This window comes from Aotus nancymaae, unplaced genomic scaffold (genome assembly GCF_030222135.1).
Source record: "Aotus nancymaae isolate 86718 unplaced genomic scaffold, 86718_ANA_hifiasm-v0.15.2.pri h1tg000064l_1, whole genome shotgun sequence".
NCBI classification, from domain to species: Eukaryota; Metazoa; Chordata; class Mammalia; order Primates; family Aotidae; genus Aotus; species Aotus nancymaae.
The window spans coordinates 32,824,957-32,848,932 of NW_026988479.1; the positions used below are offsets into that span (position 1 = coordinate 32,824,957).

Below are 23,976 nucleotides of genomic sequence, written 5' to 3' on the forward strand. Positions count from 1 at the left end.
GCTATCACATGTATTAAATGCCTAAAGGTTGTGCTCAATGTTTCCACTGGAAGTCCAGGGGAGGTCACCGCACCGAACCTGCACCGCCAAGGCCGACTGTCCCCGCCAGGTTGTGTTAACCAGAGTGCAGGACGACAGTGCCCAGAGCCAGGGTCAGTGTCAAGCACAGAAAACCACTCCCACAGTGACAGAGATCACATCAAGGCTGGGCTGGGCACGGCACAACCCCCCAAAAAAGGAAAAAAATAAATCACGCTAAGATCAGATCCATGCCATTCGAACCTCTAAGTCCAACTTCATGATTCCAACTACAGAGCTGAAAGGGCCCGGGGGTCCATTCCTGGCAGGAGGGGCAACTCAAGCTCTCCCAAAAGCCACTGCACTGCACCTTTCCTGTATGCCAACTGCGGGGCAGGGGCAGCTCAGTTCAGAGGCCAGGGCGTATGTTTGGCCACATCCATCTCTTCCTTGGTGTCCAGGTCAATGCTGTGCTGCAGGAAGCCCCTGCCAGGTGGATTTGGCAAGGAAGGGGCTGCCCCTCCAACATCCACGTCCCACTCCTCTAGGATGCAGTGTCTGACCAAGGCACTTGCCAGGAACACGTCCATGGGTCGCAACATTCCAGCCTCCTGAGACACAACCAAGGCAGCGCCTGCAGCAGAGGTCCCAAGCCCACCCTGATGTCCTGAGCCCAAAGCCCTGGGGACCCCGATACCTGGGAAGTCCCTCCACTGCAGGCCAGCTCTGGGAAATCCACAGACCGTAGCAAAGTGAAAACCAGCACAAAGTCTTCAGAAATTCTTTATTTACAAATTATATGAAACAATTACAACTAGTGCATTTAAAACAGTGAAAACTTAATTTTTTTAGAAGGTCTGTTAAAAATTTGTCATATGGTAGAACTGTGTGCCTTTCTTCTTTCCATGAAATCAGAAAAACTGTTTCTTGGCACACTAGACTTTAAACGCATGAGTTTAAAGAGCATGAACGTAAACAAGAATTACTAATAAAATGTGCACTGAAGGGGCACAGGATAAACGGCAGGATTGCAACAACTCTAGAATTTTAAAAACGCAGATAAGAGAAATGTAAGGCTCATAAAAAAGAAAATGCACCAAGGCGCCCTCCTCACACCCAGGAAACCCAGCGGGACCCGAGGCTCCAGGCTGCTCCTCCAGGGCAGCAGGCGCCTGGGTCCTCTGCCCTGTGAACTACAGCCCCATCGCCTTAGGTTTGTAATGGTCCCTTGGCTGTGAGTTCTGAGTGCTGCCTCAGGTTCCACAAGTTGAAAAGAGGTGGATGAAAATGCTAGGTCACGGGTGCCAATGGGAAGTGAGACCCTGCAAACAGAAGGGGTTGAAACTCCCCCCATTTGTGTGCTTCTTTCCAACAGGAAACCCATTCAGTACTACAAGAGGACCACGTATAAGTGGGCAGAACTGACCATTCTCAACACACGTTTCCCAATGAGTCTAACGCCAAGGCAAGGCCACAGGGTTCTCACCAGGGAAAATGACCAGCACCTCTCACAGAAAACAACGGAACGGAAGAGATTGTGGCGTGACTGACCAGCAAACTGCTGGATGCAGAGCGGCCGAGTGTGCCCCACGACCAGATGGGACGGCACCCTGTGGAGACCTGGCTTGGCAAGCAGGCACCTGCCACCGAGGAGGGAGGCAGGCAACAGGTTCAAGGTCGCTATCTACATTCAAAGAGAGGAGAAAGACGGCTTTTTCATACAAGTTTGCTTTTATTTCCACGTTCAACCTGTGGAGAAAACTGGCCACAACCTGCACGGTGGGGGTACGAGGCGTGGCAGTGCCCTCCCGGTGGATCTTCAGGACATGTCCAGCACTGCGCGCGACGGGGATGCAAGTCCTTCAACGGAAACGCCGCTCAGCTGTGGATGGGCACCGTGGAAACACCACTGGCTGCGGAAGGAGGTGCTGCCGGTGACGCTGCTAGAGTCTACGGAGCCAACGCAGGTGGTTCCGACAGAAAACCCCAAACAAGAAAGAAGTGGAAGTGGTGCCTTAAAACCCCCCACTGCAGACACCAGGGGCTGAAAGGCACAAAAATGTGTTGCAATGGCAGAATCCCAGGCGTGGTCACAGTCCAGAGCATGGGGAGTCGGTGGGTGTCGAGCAGGCTTCCTGCAGGGCGGCCTCCACTCCACACCACACGCGCTGCAATGCAACAGAGGAACCTCGCTCACGCCCCGTCCTGCAGCTCAGCGCGGGAGCGCCAGGCGGGGTCAGCTCAGTGGCTCCGTCCCCTGGACGGACAGGCATGGTGGCCCTAAATAGCACCACCTGAAAAGGCTGAGGGGCTGCTGAACATCACCTTGGGGCTGACATTGAGTCCGGCAACAGGAGTCACCTTGGCCACAGAGAGCTGAGCCTGTGTGCCACCACCACTCACTCATGGTCCTGCCCTGGGGACAGCAACCAGGCCATTCTCAGGCACCCCCAAGTCCCAGGGACTTAAGCTTTCTGTCCCACACATGCCCACGCTGTGAGGCGTGGAGGCCCCCAGGACTCAGGAGCTCCCCAGCCCCTGACTTGGAAGGCTTGTCTCAGAACAGGCTGGTGGCTGGCGGAACCAGTTGCAGCCACACACACCAGCATTTTTTTCTGGTGGAAACACCGCGGCCGTCATTAGCAAGGGTGTCGGAAAATGGCCAGGCACAGCCACCCTCCTCTTCCTAGCCCTTCCCAGCACCTGGCTACGGTGCCTCCCTCACCCAGCACTGCCTGAAAGGCACCATCTGCAATGCAGTCAGAGGGCACAGCCAAGGCCAGGTCGGCACCAACTCCACATTTCACACAAGGCTCAGCTAACCCTTAGCACGTAACACCGGGGCTTCACCCCTGCCTTAAAGGAGGTGCTTTCTCAGTGAGATAACAGAAGCAGCATGAGAGAAGCCAACACGACCCCCATCACACCTCCCCATAGATGCTCACCACAGAGCTCCCCGGTCACTCCTGATTCCCGAGGGGGATGATTTCTTCAGTGACAAAGAATTCTATGGTCTCCTCTTCCCAGTCGTCCACGTTGCTGTCAAGCTCGTCAGTGTCCACCCCTGAGGGGACAAAGGGCACGGGTCACCCATAGGGGCAGATGCTGAGAGGCACCACCGAGGCCAGTGGGAAGAATGCAGGAGTTCGTGTCCACTGAGGCCCATGGCGGCGGAAGGGCCAGCTGGTGACTGAGGGATCTCAAAGTTACCTCCTCGCAGCTCCAGGCGCTCGTTTTTCTGCTCCATATAGAGCTCCTGGGCCATCTTCCGGTACTTCCGGAAGTCTTCCATCATGGTGCGCCTTCTCTCCACCAATTCCTACGCACGAGGGTGGGGAAAGCCACAGAACTGGTGACACCTGCCTCGCCGTTGTGAAGAGCACACACCCGGGGACAGAGCCAGGACAATGGCATTTGGAGGTGTTCGGGCAGGAATGGCAGTCCATTCGTTCTCATTTCCCCCCCAACACTGCCCCCACCCACAGGGCAGCAGTGAGGCCGCCAACTCCAAGTCCCCGTGCCAGCCCCAGTCCCCCACTGCATCCCTCCTAGGAGGAAAACAGAACCAGTGTCTTCAGGGCAGAAGCAACTCTGAGCAGATACACAGCAGCCCCCTCGAAGCCCTTTGCTTCGAGGCCCGCCTCACACGTGAGCCCGCCTTTGCTGTGATGGTGGATGTCGCAGCATGGCTCTCACTTCAGGGAACGAGGCTCACCTTTGAGGCTTTGGACTGGCTCAAACGATCCTTCTGTTCAAAGATCTTAGAGTATTTCTTCAGATCCTTTTTAATTTGCTGAAACAAAAGACTACTGTCACTCAGGATTTAACATTCAAAGCAAGAAGCACAAACGCAATCTTCGAAGCTGCCGACATGAAGTAACATCCAGAGTCATTAACAGAACACAGTGCCCCAGGAGTGCTCGCGCCTGCTCTCTCTTCCGTGTTTCACGTTGAGACTGACTTTCTTCCTGGGATTTAACCCTCCTCTTCGTTCTGACCTAATACCATTGGCCTATTTTACCATCATTATGTAAATCCCAGACAAGTAGCTTTCTAATCCCACCAGGACTGTTTAATGACCCCTGGCATCTTTTACCCCTCAGGTTCATGTAAAACTTCCCTCAACAAGCTGAAGACCTTAGTTTACTATCCTAAAGCTGTTCTATTCCATTCAGTTTTCACTGTTCCCTCGTCTCTTCAAAGGGCCTATCCCCCAGTCACCACCCTAACCACTTTTCCTTTCAATACCATAATCACCTCCACATGCCCTGCACCTGAGGGTGGGGGATGCTGACCTTGATCTGCTCCTGGCTCAGGAGTGTTGGAGGCCGGGGCCGCCACAGCAGCTGGCAGAAGCGGTCCTTGTTGTTCTTCTGCAGGAGGCGTCCCTGGAAAGTCCAGAGCCAGTACGCGTTGTCCACCTAGGCCAGGGCAGGGACACACCAGGACATAAAGGGGTCAGCAAAGCCACAACAGTGACTATGTCACTTGCTGAACAAGGTCCTGGATATCGCGGACACATGTGAACCAAACAAAGCTCTACCTTTGCTGAGCTGACAATCAGCAGGGCAGGTGGTCAGTAAATGAAAGACACAAAATATGTAATCAACCCAGAGTGCAGGGCACACAGCAGCTGGAGCAGCGCTCATCATAGCACAGGCCTACGTGTTCCTGCTGGCAACAAGAACCTCGTGCCGGATGTAAGCTAACTGCATCACCACATGCCGCTCGGTTCCACTCTCTTCATAGCAGGACTCTTCATGAAGGACGGCACCTTCACTGGCACCCAGGATAAACTCCCTATGACAGGCTGGCATTGTGGGAGCTAAGTGTTTATACCTCAAGCAGAGTAGTCAATAGCTTAGAAGGTCTATTTCTTTTAATGGGGTTAGGGTTTCACTATGTTGCTCAGGCTAGTCTCAAACTCCTGGACTAACGTGATTCTTCTGCCTCTGCCTCCTAAAGTGGTGGGATTCCATGTGTAAGCCACTGTGCCTGCCCTAAAGTGGTGTCAAGGTAGGCCCTACCACAGTGACATATGAACATACCTGGACCCAGGCCATGATCAACATACCCTGATTTAAATGTGAAGATTTCTAAGTCTAGACACTTGTAGTAATATTTGGTAAGTTGGCATTCCTAAAAGTTCAGTATCTCATTCAATAAAATTACCCTAATTTGATCTCATAGACTCTATTTGCATGGACGGTTCAAGCGTCAATACCTCCATCAACTTTCTAAAAGTCACTAAATACAAGAAGTCCTCAGCAAACTTAATCAGCAGTTTTCGAATAAGAACTTGTGGGTAAGGTGGCGGCTGGACTCAACCACTGACTCCCAAAGAGAAGATTCCTCATGTCTGAGGTTATGCAACTGTTCAGACTTTAAAGGAAATGACTCCTCTCTGCAGAAAAACACTCGTGCATGACACACTCACACTCCCTTCCACGGGTCCCTGGGCCCCAGGGTAAGACCCCCCACCATGAGCAGGGGCTGCTCCCGCCACCTCTTCTACAACCCAGAATCCTCCTCCTCCTGCCACAAACACCAGCTGAGGCTTCTGTTAAACACCAAGGCTTGGTGCCCCTCCCTGAGGTCCCAGGACAGCACCAGAGTCAGCGGCCAGCCAGCACTCCCTGCTTCTATCCACAGCCAAAGCTATGCCCTCAGGCCTGCACCTTATGGCTCCACCAAGACACAGAGGTGACGACATAGCGCCCGGTAGGATCCCACTCAACATCAGAGGCCATGTAGTGCTCTGCGATGTTCATGACCGTGCAGTCCGAAGTGTCCACAAATGCTAAGGCACCATTCATACTGCAGAGACAAACAGGATGGTCAGGTTCACGGAGACGCATACTTCCTGACATCCCACTCCTGAGAGGCACAGCATGGGGTCCCCAGGGAGCCAGCCTTGGCGTTAACATGGAAACAAGCACAGCAACAGCCTCTGGTGGCCACTGTGAGACAAATCACAGCTTGCAGAGTGTGCAATGAGTATTACTCATGTCTGCCATCACTATTATTTTCACAGGAAATGTTATCTGAGGCTAAGTAAGCCTCCAAAATTACAGTAGCAAGTGTTGACAATGAAGCAAGGGAAAGCAGCGACAAAAGGATATTCCTTTAACTCAGAGCAGAAAGCTGGAAGCTTCTCCACAATTTTGACACACTGCTGGAATGCAGCTAAAACCCATACCGTGACACCAACCACAGAGGTAAGGCAGCCTCACAGCTGTGTAACTAATACCCTCTCGCTAGAAGAGAGGGGATTGACCTCCTGCGGCGGGGGCAGGGGGGTAAGTGGATTGCTGGAAGGCACTTGTTTAACCACGAAAGAACCACAACCCAGACTGGTCGGCCTGTCACTTCACAAAAGCATCTGTGAGTGCTTATTTCCATCTGCCCTGGCTTGGCCTCAGTCTTGGACTGTCATGGATCCGCAAAGGTTCAATAATGTCCCATCCACCACACCGGGGTAAATCCTTTCAGTGCGCAACACTCCCTCTACCAAGAAGTGGGAGGAGGAGCCAGAGCGCAGGGTGCAGGCGCCTGAGGGGTCTCCGCCGCAGCAGGCAGAGCACTACTCACGAGGCGGACAGGCTCAGCGCGCGGACACCCACCTCCTCAGGCCCGCCAATACCACAAACTGTCCTTGGGGGCTCCAGAAGATGGTGTTTGCTTGCTGCTTGTCGAACATCTCTGAAAGGAAACAGAGTGCCCGTCACGAGCTGTGAGGGCTTCCACCCCAGGATGAAGTAAGGAACCAAGAGCAGTCAAGGCTAGGGGACTTGGTTGTGAGTCACGCTACCCACACGGGCACAGCTGGGAATGCCCGACCACCTCGGAAAACAATTTTACAAAATCCATCGCTAAGTACCCCTTAAGTCATAATCCATACTTTAAATGGGGTTAAAAAAAGAAGGGGCAGGGGTATTTCAAAGCAACACTACTTTCCTATTTCCTGAGGTAAATGGACAAAGAATTCCCTTTACAGCAAACGTTCATTGCTGCAGGGACCCCAACAAGGAGAGGATGTCAGAGACGTGTGACCTTGGAAGACCAAAGCCACTTTGCTAGCGACAAGACATCTTTGAAGAAGCTGTATGCTTGTTCAAACTGCCTACAGTCATCATCTTTCCAGGTACTAAGTCTTACTTCTGGAAAGGACCTCGGGCAGAGCCGCTGCAGCAGTGAGAAGTGAAAGCCAGCCGGGCTGGGCTCAAGTCCCCCTCAGAGCTTGCTCAGACAGAGCTGACGACCTGCGGCCTCTCTCTCCTTAGCCTGTGGTACATCTAAAAAAGAAGCTGGGACAGGATATGGAGGGGAGGAGATGTGGGAAGGCAAACGCACCCCAGCAGGGGCAGGGATCTCAGACCTGCACCAACAAAAAACCCCAGCAGCCACGGGCATGAGACAGAACCCACACGGTGGCCACAGAGTCTATTCCAAACCTCAGGAGAGGCGCGTCATACGTGTTTGGAAGGTACAGGGTACTTCTGCTTGCCGTCTGTCTTATGACCTAGAAGACTGATACAAGTCTCTGGACAGTCTGCAACTGCCCGTATGTTTCCACCAACGGGAATTAATGATACAGCCAATCTTGTGATCTATTGCCAACTGAGAGCACCACGCACCTGCCAAGCTCCAGCAAAGTGAAAACGAAACTGAACTACTCACAGAATCATGTTGCGAAAGGTGAGGCCAGGGGATTCCAACCCTTTACAGGTATAGGGTCAAACCCATGGCTCTGCACGTAGGCATAAGGCAGCCAGTCCTTTGCGGGAGGAACACAGCCCCTTGCTACCTCCTGGCTGCCACACACATACACACCACGCCTGTGAAGCAACAGGCAATGGTTCATTCCATCCCCACAGGCACTGGGCTCTGTGCTGAGCAGAGACCCCTGGATGAAGTGAGGAGCTAAGGGCAAAGATAGCAGATGCCATGAGACGGGCGAGGGCCACCGCACCACTGTGAGGAGCAAGCCCCAGGTGGGTGAGTATAGTAGCACTGGAACCAGGTGCACGGGGGCAAGGCACAGCCGCGTGGAACAGCTCTGCACACCCTGCAACGTCAGAGGCACCCAACCCAGACTGGGGACTGGTGGGAGCATGTCCACAGGAAGTGACCCCAAGCCGAGAGAAAGCAGCTACAGCCATAAGAGAAACAGCTTCACCTGAGACAATGACAGAGAACAGAAACCTTGGAAATACTTGCTTAAATATGAGGGCCCAATGGGGCTCAGAGAGGCGCCCTGCCCCGCAAGGAGGCTGTACCACTGGGCCATCGCTCACTTCTGTCAGCCAAGCCCACTGCGCCCCATTCCCAGGTGAGTCCTGACCAGCAGTGGTCCTAAGCCAGTCAAACGCTCACTGCTGGGCGACTGGGTCCTTATCCGTGCTGACCTGTTCAGAAAAGGAAAGGGACCAGGCTACTTACTGATGAGTTCAATCTTCCCGTTGTTTTTGACATGATAGAAAGATACAGATATCCGCGGAGCCTCTCCATGCAACACAGCAAATTTACTTCCATTAGGTTCCCAGGCAAAGGCTATGATGGTTTCTAAAATTGACGAAAGAGACCACTCCCTTTTTGGTCAATTCAGAACAGAATACTCTTAAAGCAGTTAAAATGTTCACTATTCAACAGAGAGAAATAGCCCCCAACATTTAAAAGTTCATTAAAAGGACCACAGAGCAAGCAACAGCAGGAAAAGGTGCACATTCCTGGAGTTTCAGAGGCAGCTGCCTCCACTCGTGTGAATGACTTATGTGAAACTGTTCCCTTCCTAAGAGCAGGATACCCACGGTGGGACAAGGAGCCTGATGTTGCAGGCAGCTGTAGATGCCACTTCCTTTTCACCTAGTGTGGCATCTACAGTGGAATCCTGGCTTCCTGTCTCCCTACAAGGCAGGGCAGCCAGGTTTGACGTTTGCTCACCTGTTTTTCTCCTTCCTTCCTCCTTGTTTCTATAGCAAAACAAAAAGCCAAACAAGAACACAGGCTGCATCTCTTCTCTCTTTTTTGTAGACAGGGTCTTGCTGTCACCCAGGCTGAAGTGCAGTGGCGCAATCTCAGCTCATAGCAACCTCCGCTCCTGGGCTCAATTGATCCTCCCACTTCAGCCTCTTGAACAGCTGGGACTATAGGTGTACACCACCACACCTGGCTAATATCTGTATTTTTTGTACAGAGAGGGTCTCACTATGTTGCCAAGGCTATAAACACATTCTGTGACCTGGAGATGGCTATTAATGGTGAGAGTTCACAGTCCTGACTCCATTGCTCAGAAAACCCACTAGCAGGAAAGTGTTAAAAGCCAAGTGTAAAACAGCACTTAGGGCTCATCCAACTAAAAATAACTAAAATAAAACTTGCCTTTCATTTCGACCACATCCACAGGTACCTGTTTTTCCCTCATTCGGAAAATTTCAAAATTTGTGACAACACCCTGTTTAAAAAAAAAAAGGAGGGAAGGGGTGACATTCTGGACATTGAAAACATGAGAAAAAGGTTTAAATCAAAGGACAACTTCATAATAAAAGATTCGATTTGCACGCCCGGTTTGCACACACGAGCATCTGCAGTGATGGCAGCCGCAGCCCTCAGGAGAGAACACAGTTCTAAGGCTGGAGGGGAACTGCCAGCACCCCATCTAGAAGCAGCTACCGGACATGCATGAAATAATCTGACCAGATCCCACCTTCAGGAGCCTCCCTGCCCTCCACACTCTGGCACAAGCAGTCCCAAGGTCCTCACTACAGTCTGGTGTTCTGCAGCCATGACCTTCCAGAAGTCCTGCCCGACTCCAGGAGTCTAAGGGGAAACCGCCCTGATGTCCACCAAAAGAGGAAGGAGGCAAAGAAATGTGGTCCACCCAACATCAGATTCCTGTTCAGACTCAACACTGCGGACAAGCCGTGGGAAAACTGCTCCATGAAGGAGTTAAGACACAGAGGCTGCAAACTATCTGATTCCAGCTGCGAGTCTGGAATAGGGAAGTCAGAGACATTAGTGATGCCAGGAGCTGGGCAGAGAGACTGCTAATAGGTATGGTGTTTCTTTGTAGGGTGATGAAAATATTTCTTATTTTTTATCTTTTAAAAATTATCTGCAGAGATGGGGTCTCACTGTATTGCCCAGGACGGTCTGAAATTTCTAGCCTCAAGTTATCCTCCCTTCCACTTAGGGTGAGCCACCATGCCCAACCAATGAAAACACTGTGAAATGAGTGATGCTGGCTGCACAACCCTGTGAACACACTAAAAGCCGCTGAACTGCCTCACCACTTTAAAGAGTGGAATACTTCCATTAGAGGAAAAATTCAGACAATGTTTTGATAAGGTAAATATTAATTATCGACTACACACAAAAAAAATCTGAGTATGCTACTCTTTGTGCTTAGAAAGAAAATAATATTCTCAACCAGGCACAGTGGCTCACGCCTGTAATCCCAGCACTTTGGGTGCCCAAGGTGGACGGATCACCTGAGGCCAGGAGTTCAAGACCAGCCTGACCAACATGGTGAAACTCCGTGTCTACTAAAAATACATAAATTAGCTGGGCGTGGTGGCAGGCATCTTTAGTCCCAGCTACTGGGGAGGCTGAGGCAGGAGAATCACTTGAACCCAAGAGGTGGAGGTTGCAGTGAGGCAAGATCATACCACTGCACTCCACCTTGGGTGACAGAAAAAAACACAAAATGTTATTCTCATTTTAGCAATCAATATAGAAAAAAGGTGGGTGTCTGGGGACATTTTACTGTATTCCTTTGTGAACTCTAAACCATGTGAATGTAATATCTATTCAAAACATATTCTGGAGACAGTGTCTTGCTCTGTGGCCCAGGCTAGAGTAGAGTGGTGCAGTCATGGCCCACTACACCCTTGACCTCCTGGGCTCAAGCAATCCTCCTGCCTCAGCCTGCAAAAGTGTTCAGATTCTAGGCATGAGGCACCACACCCAGCCTATTCGAAAAACTTTTCTTAAAAAAAAATTATACTCTACAAATAGAATATGCCAAGATCTCTAACTAAGACTTGCCGGGTGTATCAGGAAGGTGTCAAAATAACCCACAAATCTGAATTTAAAAATCCATTAACAGCCTCCAAACAATACAGTGGTCACTGAAGAGCAAAGGATAAGGAACCTCCAGTTCCCACAGGCACCCACATACCTGGGTGCCTTTCGGAGTCCTGTCTACTTTCACACACAAGTAGTCTCCATTCTTCTGCCAATGCAGCTTGCAATCCACCACGTTGAACAGGTTCCTCACTCGGATCTCTTGCCTGGTAGGCAGCTGCATCAGGGTTACCCTGGCTGGAATATCTTTGTCTTCAGGCACCCAGAAGGCTATTATGTTACCACCAGGAGACCAAGAAAAGTCTCTGCAGATCAGGAAAATAAAATGTTACAGCAAAGACCAAGTGATGATGAAACTGAAAAGCAGAAGAAAATAAAACAACTCATTTTCTGTACAGAAGCTCAATGCCGTCACAGCTGACGCTGAGCGCTCGCTCCGCACAGGCACACACTGCTCTGGGCATGGTGCACAGCTTCACAGGTCTTCATCAGGACCCTGGGGCATAACTGCGCTCACTGTAACAGGGGTAAATGCAGACAAAATATGAGCAACCCCACCGCCACGCACAGACTCATATGGACTCCAGCCTGGGCTCCGTCAGCCCACTCTTAGACACCACATACTGCTGCTTTGAGGCAAGCAAGTTTTAGGCTGGCAGATCTGGCTATATGACATCTAAAGATTAATTAAGGTGTCAAAGGGAAAAACGGCAAATCAAGTGTAAGCAATGAGCAAGAACGAGGGCAACTCCCTCCATTGTGGATCAAGTGTTCAACAGAAGAGCTGCTGGAAGGAACGGTTCCTGAGCTCACCTACACGAAAAACAGCTGTATACACGCTATGTGCTCTGTTTTGCATTTACTGAGAACCAACATCCTGGTCTTCTTTTTATTTTATGAGCCATAATTTTGCCCAAAAATGTAAAAATAAAAGGAGTAAGAAACGTCAATGTCCTTGGATTGCTGGTAGTTCACTGTCGTGACACTGACCAGTTCCAAGAGTTTTCTGATAAATAAAAACATGCCCATTCTTTGATAATGAAAATGAGCTGACGGCTCCCCAATCTCTGCCTCAGACAGAAGAGTAACAGGAAAACCTTTCACTTAAGCAAAGTCCCCTCTCTTCCTTAAAAGGCTGGAATCACCCTCCCAGTTTCTAGGTCAAAGATGAGGTAGATGGAAGGAAGCCAACTCAAGACTCTGGCCTTGAAGATTCATTTCTGGGAACAGAAAGGAGAGTTGCTGAAGTGGTGTCTCGAGGGTGGTGGGCCCAGCGCGGAGCAGCCTTGCTGCCCATCGGCTTGAGCCTTCATCCTGGCATTCAGAACAAATTTACCTTAGGCTGGGCACAGTGGCTCACACCTGTAATCCCTGCACTTTGTGAGGCCAAGGGAGGCAGGCAGGCAGATCACTTGAGGTCAGGCGTTCAAGACTAGCCTGGCCAACATGGTGAAACCCCTCTTCTAAAATATACAAAAAATTAGCTGAGCACGGTGGTGCACCCTGTAATTCCAGCTACTCAGGAAGCTGAGGCACCAGAATCCTTTGAACCTGGGAGGCGAAGGTTGCAGTGAGTTGAGATCACGTCACTGTATTCCAGCCTGGGCAACAGATCAAGACCCTGTCTCAAAAAAGATTAAAAAATGGCTGGGTGTGATGGCTCATGACTGTAATCCCAAGCGCTTTGGGAGGCTGAGGTGAGACCAACTTGGCCAACAGTGAAACCCCATCTCTACTAAAAGTACAAAAATTAGCTGGGTGTGGTGGTGGGCACCTGTAGTCCCAGGAACCCAAAAGGCTGAGGCAGGAGAATGCCTTTAACCCAGGAGGCGGAGGTTGCAGTGAGCAGAGATCATGCCACTGTACTCCAGTCTGGGGGACAGAGTGAGACTGTCTTAAAAAAAAAAAAAGATTTTTAAAAAAGAACAAACTCACCATGTTCTCTCCAACTAGTTAAGAACTGAGTGCTAGGCTGGGTGTGGTGGCTCACACCTATAATCCCAGCACTTCGGGAAGCCAAGGCAGGCGGATCACAAGGTCAGGAGTTCGAGACCAGCCTGGCCAATATGGTAAAACCCAGTCTCTACTAAAAACACAAAAATTATCCAGACATGGTGGTGCGCACCTGTAGTCCCAGCTACTTGGGAGGCTGTGGCAGGAGAATCGCTTGAACTCGGGAGGCAGAGGCTGTGGTGAGCTGAGACTGTACCACTGCACCTCAGCCTGGGTGACAGAGCAAGGTTCCATCTCAAAAAAAAAGAAGTACTAAACGAGAGAGTAAATAAAGGAAACCAACTGCAGTGGAAAACATCTATGTCCCCCAAATTCACAGGCTGAAATTCTAACCTCTGGGGTGACGGCATTAGGTGGGGACTTTGGGGGCTGAGCAGGTCATGAGGATGAAGCCCTCAGGAATGAGATGAGGACCTTTACAGAAGTGGACCCAGAAGCCTTCCACCAGGTGAGGCTGGACTGAGGGGGCTGTCCATGAGGAAGTGGGCCCTCACCAGTCTACAGGCGCGGTGACCTTGGGCTCCCAAACTCCAGAACTGGGAGAAAGACATCTCTGCTGTAATAAGCAACCAGTCTTTGGTATTATGTTAAGCAGCCTGAACACACTAAGATACCAAATTGATAAGAACACTCACTTTATCCCAGAGATCTTCAAACTCTTCTTGTCTAGAAGACCCATAGACTGGCCAAAAAAAAGGGGAAGGTTACAGTTGAGTCAAATCATGTCAGTGTCTCAGTAACACATGTAACTTTTCACAAAAGGAAACGAGTCTGATGTGAGTTTGCCTAGGGAGCAGTGCGCGGAGAGGGTGATGGTGAACCCACCCACCCATCCACTGCCGCGAGCCGCAGGTCCGAAGCCCACTGCATTAACTCCCATCCAGGACTTCCCACAGCTGTGCAAGGTGGGCAGGTGGCAGGTGGGACTAAGGAGCTTCGCCCAGAGCAGGAGTAGTTAAAACGGCGCAGGAGACAGGCCTTTACTGCAATCTGTGAAACCTCCTCCGCCTCTTTTAGCACAAGTAAGTAAAGGCACCACACCCCAATTACAAGCAAGGACGGGATGAGTGTTTCCCATCACTGAAGCCACTTACAGGAGTTTCATAGATGCTAAGCGTATCCAGGGTCATTCTGGCAAAGAATTTACCATCATGGCTCCACCTAAGAAGAAAACAGAAGTGCCAGGGTATTCCATTTACAAGACAAAAGGCTACAGAGGTTGTTAAAATGATCCACTTACTTAAAAATAGGCCAATGGGCTGAGCTCTCACAGTGAAAACCTCTCTTCTTGTGCCCCGTAAGGATGTCCCAGATGATTATGGCCTGAGGGTCATCCTGCGTGTCCATCAGGGGGCTAAAGGTCACCAGATACCTAGAAGAGAGGGAGGCAACACTTCATGCTATCCTCCTCTTCCGGGAGGATCACAGTCTGTCTGTGCAGCCAGAACAAGCAGTCAGAACTCATAGAACCAACTCTCTCCCCAAACACCACACTCTCCCAGCCCCAAGAGATCCCAAGCGGAGTGGGAAGCAGAAGCAGCGCTTGTTCATTCTTGGTGTCAACACACTGCAGGTTTATCCAAGATCAGCACAGGAAAAATCACACAGATCCTACACAAAAGTCTGCTGAGTGATCTAGAGGGAGACGCAGTGTGGAATTCTATCTTTTTTTTTTTTTGAGACAAAATCTCACCCTGTTGCTCAGGCTGGGGTGCAATGGCATGATCTCGGCTCACTGCAACTTCTACTTCCTGGGTTCATGCAATTCTTATGTCTTAGCCTTCTGAGTAGATAGCATTATAGGCGCCCGCTACCATGCTCAGCTAATTTTTGTATTATTAGTAGAGATGGGGTTTCACCATGTTGGCCAGGCTGGTCTCAAACTCCTGAGCTCAGGTGATCCACCCGCCTTGGCCTCCCAAAGTGCTGGGATTACAGGCATGAGCCACCGTGCCTGGTCAGAATTCTATCTTTACCAATGTTTAATTAAGACTAACAAGGTTAAAAAATATATAGCTGGGCAGAGTAGCTCATTCCTGTAACCCCAACACTTTGGGAGGCCAAGGCAGGTGGATCACCTGAGGTCAGGAGTTCAAGACCAGCCTAACATGGTGAAACCCCATCTCTACCAAAAATACAAAAATTAGCTGGGCATGGTGGCGGGCGCTTCTAGTCCCAGCCATTCGGGAGTCTGAGGCAGGAGAATCGCTTAGAATCTGGGAAGGGGAAGTTGCAGTGAGCTGAGATCACGCTATTACACTCCAGCCTGGGCGACAAGAGCGAAACTCCATCTTAAAAAAAAAAAGTCCCATCCAGTTCAAAAGCCAGCATAAGTCTGATGGGGAAACTTTAGAGCCTAGAGGCTCCTCCCAGTCATTATTTACCTGACTGCTGGCTTGTCTGGAGCTACTATACCTGCTCACTCAGTTCACACAGTGTTAACAGACAGTCCTTTACATCAGAGGGGAAGGCAGACATAACCCATGAGGGCAAAGCAGAACAGCCCCATCTTGCCCTCATACTGACTTCCACAACTGTGCCTTTCCCTAGGAGGGCTCAGACAACCAGATTAGCTAGATCAAAAACCCTGGCTTGGCCGGGTGCGGTGGCTCACACTTGTAATCCCAGTGCTCTGGGAGGTCAAGGCAGGAGGAACACTTGAGCCCAGGGGTTTGAGACTAGCCTGTGCAACAAAGTGAGACCCACATCTCTACAAAAAATAAAATTAGCTATAAGTCGTGGCATGTGCCTGTGGTCCCTGTAACTCAGGAGGATGAGGTGGGAGAATCGCTTGACCTTGGGAGGCTGAGGCTACCTACAATGAGCCTGCAATGGCACCGAGCCTGGGTGACAGAGCAAGGAAAATTTATTATCTGTAAAATATGTGACCTTAGACTAGATCCTGAAGGAAAGTAAATAATATACAGAACTATTAGGTCAAGTAACAAAATTAGAATATGGCAATGCAATCAAATGTTACAACAATGTTAAATCCCTGAAGTCAGTGCCTGCACTGTGGTCACGCTAACAAAATCCTATTTCTAGGAATACACATTCAGGGTTAAAGAGACATGTTACTTCAACTTATAAATGGCTCAGGAAAAATATCTATACAGAGACAACAAAGGATGATGCAAAGGCAACCAAATGTGAGAAGATCTCAGTAAAGCACACTAGTGTTCTCCACACTCCTATCTTTCTACTAAGTTTGAAATACTACAAAATTAAAGACTACCTATAGAAGGCTGGCATGGGGTGAAAAGCATAGAAACTCCACTGGCGTTTTTCTAGCAGCTTACCTTTCACAAGGTGAGAAATCAATGAGCTGAACCCCTTGGTGGCTGAATCTCTGAATCTGCTTGAATTTCTCTCCCCCCCATAAAGCAATGCCTCTTTGATGAAAGGTAGCCAGGTAGGTGCCCTTAGGAGACCAACGCACATATGTCTCTGTCCATCTCTGCAGAAAAAGGCAGTGCAAAATATCAAACATCAAGACTTTCCTACAGTAAATCTATTCTGCAAACTCTTAACTGAAATACACAAAGCCTGTTCACTTCTTAGGATCTACTTCAAAGCTGGAAGAGGAATACAATAAGTTGTTTTCAGAAAGCAATCTCAAAGAAAACAAAACCTCACTTGCTCTTTCAGTTTTCTGATGGAAACAAAGTTCCACTTTGTTAAGGAAACAGGGGAGGTGAGTCCCGCCCCCAGTGGCAGCAAATACACACCGCTCTTTCTTCAATTGAGACAGGGTCTTTCACGTCATTCCAGAATATGGAAGTGCGGTCTCCACTCTCAAAAATCACACTATACTGATCTCTGCATTCTGCCTCTTCAAGCCAGTAACGTAAATTCCCCTTATATATAAAAAAATAAAAGGCAAGGAATATAACATTTCATTATTTTTAAAAAAACTCATTCACAACTATTGCTCTTAAAGACATGACAAATTCAGTCCACACCTCAACTGCCGAGTCACACCTTAACCTCAAGTCAAGACACCACCCAGCATTTCTTTTCTTTTCCTTTTTTTTTTGAGACAGGGTCTTGCTGTTGCCCAGGCTGGAGCCCAGTGGCACAATCATAGCTCACCATGGCCTCAACCTCCCAGGCTCAAGTGATCCTCCCACCTCAGCCTCCCAAGTGGTTGGGACTACAGGTGCATGCCAGGCCCAGCTAATTTATGTACTTACTTTTTGTAAGGAGGGGGTCTCACTTTGTTGCCCAGGCTGGTCTTGAATTCCTGGAACTAAGGGATCCCCCTACCTTAGCCTCCCTAAGTGCTGGGGTTACAGGTGTGAGCTACCGTGCCCCAGCAGCACTTCTTTAAACCACTGAGATGCAGGTTTCAGGCCACTCACCAGGTCTTTGAAAGGCTGTTTCTCTGGAATATCCCACTCATCACTGATGGTCATATACCTAGAGGAGAAAGGAGACTGTGGAACCCGAAGCCCTGATGACTGGAAAGAGCACCCCATGAGGGGTCCAGCATGGCCCTACTGCACTCCTGCCTGCCCACCCCCAGGGCTGTGACTGGCATAACGGGGAGGGGTGCTATGGGCCAGGAGCTTGGGGCAGGGCTGTGAAATGGCCTTGTGGCCCTGCGGAAGCCTGCCCAGAAAGGACGTGAACAATCTGACAGGCACCAACGCCCATCAAGAAGCACCAAACCACCCAGACACAGCCGGTCACTTGCACATCAACGTCCACTTCCTCATGGCCAGGTCTGAACTTACTTGTCAAAATCCGTGAAAAGGTTGACCCGGAACGTGTGCTGCTTGTCTAGCTTGTAGCCGTCGGCATTCTTCACGGCATCCACAGCGTGGGCAGGGGACGCATACTCCAGGAAAATATACCTGAGCGAGAGAGGGCCGTTCATACACACACACACACACACACACGGTAAGGCTGGGTAGGTACGCACCGTCCGCCCCACCCCTCTCCATGGACAAGCCCTCTGTACCAGGAGTTATCTGTGCTGTTCTTCCTGCCTCGAGCCTAAGGCAGTCACACAGAGGACAGACCCACAGACCTCCCTAAGTGAGAGGGAAACCTAACCAGAAGATTCGAGTCTCTAGTTTTATGATTATAAATTATAGAAAAGTTAATCAAAACATCCATGACTGTAGCGATGGTTTCATGAAGTGTACACATCAAAATCTATTAAACTGTATACCTTAAAACTATGCAGATTTATTACGTATCGATTATCTCAATAAAGCCGTTTTTTGAAAAAACTTGTGGCCGGGCGCTGTGGCTCATGTTTGGGAGGCTGAGGTGGGCAGATCACTTGAGTTCAGGAGATCCAGACCATGGCAAAACTCCCTCTACTAAAAATACAAAAATCAGCCAGGCGTGGTGGCATGCGCCTGTAAGCCCAGCTACTTGGGAGGCTAGGGCAGGAGAATTGCTTGAACCTGGGAGGCAGAGGTTGCAGTGAGCTGAGATTGCACCACTGCGCTCCAGCCTCGGCAACAGAGTGAGACTCTGTCTCAAAAATAAGTAAAATCTTAAAAATAGCCTAATATTGTGTATTACAGGCAACATTACAAAGGACCTCAGAGAATGTTTCATTGTAACACGAGTAACCGAGGGTCAAGAGGCTACCCTTCAACTGACTGCCCAACATAAAAACACAGTAGCATTACCTACATTTGATAATTTTTCTAGAGACTAAAACTATTCTAGTTAGTTTTTACTTTATGTCATTTATTTGAGAGACAGAGTCTTGTTCTGTCACCCAGGCTGGAGTGCAGCTACATAATCATAGCTCACTGCAGCCTCAAACTCCTGGCCTCAGTCTTCAAGAGTGTTGGGAGTTCAGGTGTAAGCCACCATGCTGGCCTATTCTAGGTAATTTAAAAAACTTTAAAACCTTAACTTAAAAAAACAAACTTTATCATCTTCTCATTCACTGCTTTGGAGAGTTTCCTGCTGAGGGCGGCCTGAATAAGTGAATGGCCCACGTGCCTGGGCAAGGCAGCAGTGCAACACTCCTTCATCACGACGTGCCAGACACAGATGAGACTTCTCTCACAGGCGAACACATACCCTTTTGTCTTCCCATCCTCTTCAGGATAAAAATCATTTGTGATTTTCCCAAACTTGGAAAAGATCTTGTGGATGACATTTTTGAGTTTCTCAAGTCGGTCAGGTCCCACCTGAGGGACATTGTCCACTACAATCACCGAATCGATTCCATCTGCTTCCTGGGGTCGATCTTTGAGTACATCTCCCAGTAATTCTGAAAGAGACAGAGATTTGTCAAATGACCATTTTTACCAAGAAAAACGTTAACACATTAACTGAGCACCCTGAACAAATATCCAGGAAGTGACAATGAATCATCCAAATGCTTTCGCTGTGAGCAAAAGAAACCCCAACCCTAGCTTGTTTCAGAATTTAAATGTGAGAAGTGGGGAAACTGGGACTCTTCTCTCTCCCTTTGACAGAAATGTCAACAGTCAAGGTATGTCAGTTAAGTTCTGGCAATAACCAAAGACCAGAAGACAGTAACAATAAAAAGCTTTTAACAATGCAAAATGCAAATGAAGAAGAAAATCTAAAGAATATCCAATATTAGATCTTTTAGAGATCCCTAGATTTTGAAAGGTTTCTAGCAACATCTAGGCAGAACCCCACCCCAATGTCAATGAAAACTGACTTTTACAGAAGATTTTAGCAAACAAGTAAATATTTAAATGCTCAATATATTCGCAGCACATTTGTGCTGTGAATTCAAACTACTAGAAATTATTCAAGGAGGAAAACCTCTTTTGAGTGAATTGGGATGAAAATAGTAACTCTTCTCCCACCTCCTGTTCCCAGTTATTTTCATGTTTTCAGGCAGTGAACTGGATAGCCATTCACAAGGGGATCAGGAAAAAAACCAAAGAGGGAAGGCACCTGGGGTGAGCTTCCTGACCAGCCCACCACCAGGCACCTTCGTCCAAAACCCCTTATCCAACATTCCCTATGTTAAAAATCTCGAAGGATCAACACAGGAGATAGGGATGGAGCAAAGTGTTTTTCCTACTTACATGCCACTCAACACATTTCTGACACCAGATGTGGGTCCATATCAAGCAGTTCTCCAGGGGCTACCAGCTGGGTGTCCTCCAACTTAACCCAATTCATACACTATCTACCGGGAATTAGCATCAGATCCCACAGGCTGAAGGCTCAGTCCCAAAGAAGGGTCCCCATTTCAGATGGCAATTGTAAGTAGTGGGCTGTCATCTCCAGTTCTGACCGAAAGCCTCCAAAGCAGGGTTCCCACTATTCCCTACTTCTTGGGTTGCTACAACAGCTTACAGGATTCAGGGAGCTAGGTTTGCCAGCTTATTATAACAGATGTTATAGAGAACACAAAGAAGCAGATGGAAGAGAAGCGCAGGGCCTCCCTGTGCTTTCCAGGCACGCCACCCTGCAGGAGCCTCCACCTGTTCAGCTATGTGGACCCCCTGAACCTGGTCCTTCTGGCTTTCATTACAAAAGTGTGATTACTGACATCACTGAACACTGGTGATCAACTCAACTTTCAGCCCTCTTCCTTCTGAGAAGCAGGGGGAGACCTAAAAGTCAATTAAATGTCATGAAAGCCTGAACTGAATTTACAAGGCTTGCAATAAAAGGCTCAGCTTTTACACAAACTGTGTACTCCTTTCCCACAAGCTCAAAGCATCTAGACTAGAAAAACCTGCCCACACCTAGGAAGGAAATATATGAAGTAACTACACCATGAAGACACATCGCCTTGATCACTCTCAGCCCAAGCATCAGTTACGCACAATTCATGGATTCCCAATCTCTTTCCAGGAAAAATAGAATGGAACAATTCTCAACACTAAATAGCAAATAGAAAGAGAAAAAATAGTTAATGAGCCAAAAAAGACACTTAGAGTTAAAATCCTAATCACATTATTTGTTTCACCAAACACCAAAGGCAGCTGAAACATTAACCTGAAAGGATGATTACAGATTGGGATGCTAATCTGTACCAAAAACCTAAAGGCGGCAAGACAGGGACTCCAGGCCATCTCTGGTCTGCTCCCTGCAAGACCTGACCCCTTCTGGAAAGAACTGATAGTCATATACTGTCTTGCACACTGACCCTGAAGGGCAGCTATTCTCATAAAACACAAAACCTACCTGAGTTACCAACCACAACCAAGGGGACCATGACAAATGCTGGCTTGCTGAGCCTGAGTTCCCCAGGACCAGATGGCTCACCTGTCACTCTGGCCAACACTGCAGCTTCAGGATGATCCACAGTCATCACCCAGCCCAGCCAACCTTGTGGTCATATTAGCATCCTGTGGCTCTTCCCAATTCCAGAAAGAATTTACATATTAGAAATTTGTGAATTCAATGGGCTCAAATAATGCTTTAAAAAAACAACTCAGGCTGGGCGTGGTGGCTCACGCCTGTAATCCCAACACTTTAGGAGGCCAAGGCCGGAGGATCATGAGGTCAGGAGTTTAAGACCAGCCTGGCCAACATGGTAAAACTCTGTCTCTATTTAAAAAACAAGCAAACAAACAACAACAACAAAAACTCAGCAGAATATCCAAGGGCTCAAAACAATCACTAAACCAAAAGTTTTGATTTCAAAATCTAAGAAAAATCTAAGTATTACAAAGAACACTGTTCTGAGCAGGAGAGCCTGGGGGACCCCAAGCAGTGCTGACCCACCAGGAATTCTCAGCAGCCTACTCCACCTCCAGGGACACGTTTCCTCAGGAGCAAAGGACTTAGACTAGATGCTCCCAAGGTCTTCACTAGTTTGTGGTGTCCTTCCTGCTTTTCATGCTAATATTTAGTCTTTTATGAAAAATAGTGCAATATACTAATGGTCACAGTAACTGACAGCCTTTTTATTCTTTATTTAACGTTTCACTTTTTGAGACAGGGTCTCACTCTGTCGCCCAGGTTGGAGTACAGTGATGGGATCTCGGCTCAATGAAACCTCAGCCTCCCGGGTTCAAGTGATTCTCGTGCCTCAGTCTCCCAAGTACCTGAGACTACAGGTGTGCACCACCACACCTGGCTGATTTTTATATTTCTAATAGCCTTTTAAAAATACATTTAAACTGGCCAAGGCGGGCAAATCACGAGGTCAGGAGTTCAAGACCAGCCTGGCCAATTTGGTGAAACCCCCAATCTCTACTAAAATACAAAAATTAGCTGGGCATGAGGGCGCACACCTGTAGTCCCAGTTACTCAGGAGGCTGAGGCAGCAGAATTGCCTGAACCCTGGAGCAGAGGCTGCAGTGAGCCGAGATCATGCCACTGCACTCCAGCCTGGTGACAGAGCAAAACTCCATCTCAAAAAAATTTAAAAACATTTAAATTATAAGTTGGCAACTCTATGTTGTTCCCTAAATTGTCTTAGTGTATCACCGGCTGTGTCAGCAAGAGTATTTTTATTTTTCTCACTCTAGTACTAACTCAGTCAATAGACAGGCTGATGTGTTCCCAACTTAAAGACTTAAGACGGCTAAAAACAAAGCAAAAACAAATGAGATCAGCTCTCATCAGAAGTCACTTTAGGAGAGGTGCGCCTTTAGGCAGGAAGCAGAAATATGCCTGTAAATCCAATCAAGGTAGAGATGAAAGCAAAGCAGGCTGTTATCAACAACATTAAAACCTGGAAAAATAACTCGCCTTACAGGTTTACCCTGGGGAAGAGGGGGGATAAAGGAAAACAAACTGGAATTTGACAGGGACTGTCTGTCCCACTAGGGAAGTCTCTGGAGGTGGACAATTCTGCGGGGCAGGAAGACAAAATCACCGGCTCTGCCACAACCTGTTACTACGATCCCGACCTTGGAAGGTCTGACGAGTCAGCTCTGGGGACACGCAGACCCGCAAGCTTGACACCGGGTTCTCGGTTTTTGCTGTACCCTCAGCAGCGACACTCACGGCACAGGCACATCCGGTCATAACGGAGCCCCCCTGGAGCCCTCTCCCACCCTCACAGATTTCTGATTGTCTCACAAACGCCTAACTTCCGAAGTGGGCTCCATCTAGCCCCCTTTTCTACAAAAGGGGAGGTGCTGGGCTCTCAGAAGACCTCCAGGGCGGGCACTTGGGAACCTCCTCCACCGTGGCTTCTCGGGAACACACGGATACCCTCGCTGGAACTTCTGCACGAACTGGTGGCACAGCCCGACGACGTCTCCCACCTCGGGAACCCCAGACACGCTCCCGCGCCGCTCGCTGGCCCCGCCCCGGGCGCCCTCACCTTCCTCGCTCACGTCGTCCACGAAATCCTCGGGGTCGCTGAAAGAGGGCTCGTCCGCGTCGCCGTTCTCCAGCGCCCGGGGCTCGGCCTCGGCTGCGCTGCCCTCGTTTCCTCCAGCGTCCTCGGACGCCGCCTGGGCCCGGCTATCGGCGCGATCGTCCCGGGCCTCGCGCTGTGACGGGGCGAGGGGCTCGGCATGCGACCCAGGCGGCTCCTCGGCGGCCGACGGCGAAGGCGACTTGCATGGGCCGGAGATCGCCTCCGCCTCGGTCCTCACCTCGGGCTCCGGTCCGGCCTCGGCGGCCGCCACCTCCTCACTAACGGCCTCGGTCCCCGCCGCCTCCGGAGCGCCAGGCCCCGCGGGCCGCAGCAGCCCCTCGTCTGGCGGCGGCTCGGCGGCCGGCTGTTGCTGACCGGGCTCGGCGCGCTCCTCGGCCGCCTCAGGCACCGCCACGTTCTCCGCGTCCTGCATGGGCCCAACGCTGCCTCCCCGCAGGGCTTCGCGACCACCGCGCTTCCGACTCTCCCAGACCGCACCGCGCGCCGCGCCGGCTACAGCCCAGCCATGTGCGTGCGACCGGGAGGCCACACCAAGGCCGCAGGGCGAGGGGCGC

General features: G+C 49.7%; 1 protein-coding gene across 1 annotated transcript; it reads right to left on the reverse strand.

The window, feature by feature from the left end:
- Nucleotides 1–784: 784 nt before the first annotated feature.
- EIF3B (eukaryotic translation initiation factor 3 subunit B) lies at nucleotides 785–23,929 on the reverse strand. Its single transcript, XM_012438558.3, has 19 exons — nucleotides 23,363–23,929; nucleotides 19,168–19,360; nucleotides 17,853–17,972; nucleotides 17,478–17,535; nucleotides 16,845–16,973; nucleotides 16,416–16,573; nucleotides 14,357–14,488; nucleotides 14,211–14,277; nucleotides 13,752–13,798; nucleotides 11,198–11,408; nucleotides 9,400–9,472; nucleotides 8,461–8,583; nucleotides 6,642–6,720; nucleotides 5,697–5,835; nucleotides 4,314–4,439; nucleotides 3,734–3,811; nucleotides 3,229–3,337; nucleotides 2,964–3,082; nucleotides 785–2,186 (listed from the first exon to the last, which is right to left on the reverse strand). Exons 1-18 carry the CDS (start codon nucleotides 23,832–23,834, stop codon nucleotides 2,979–2,981), a joined length of 2,418 nt encoding a protein of 805 aa, XP_012293981.1. The 5' UTR covers nucleotides 23,835–23,929; the 3' UTR covers nucleotides 785–2,186; nucleotides 2,964–2,978.
- Between the last annotated feature and the right edge of the window lie 47 nt (nucleotides 23,930–23,976).

Coding starts and splice junctions, on each gene's coding strand:
- EIF3B (XM_012438558.3), bottom strand. CDS start 23,834: ATGCAGGACGCGGAGAACGTGGCGGTGCCTGAGGCGGCCGAGGAGCGC. Junction 9,473..11,197: donor GGACTCCGAAAGGCACCCAG/GTATGTGGGTGC, acceptor TTTTTTAAACAG/GGTGTTGTCACAAATTTTGA. Junction 6,721..8,460: donor CGGGAAGATTGAACTCATCA/GTAAGTAGCCTG, acceptor GTTTCCTTTCAG/AGATGTTCGACAAGCAGCAA.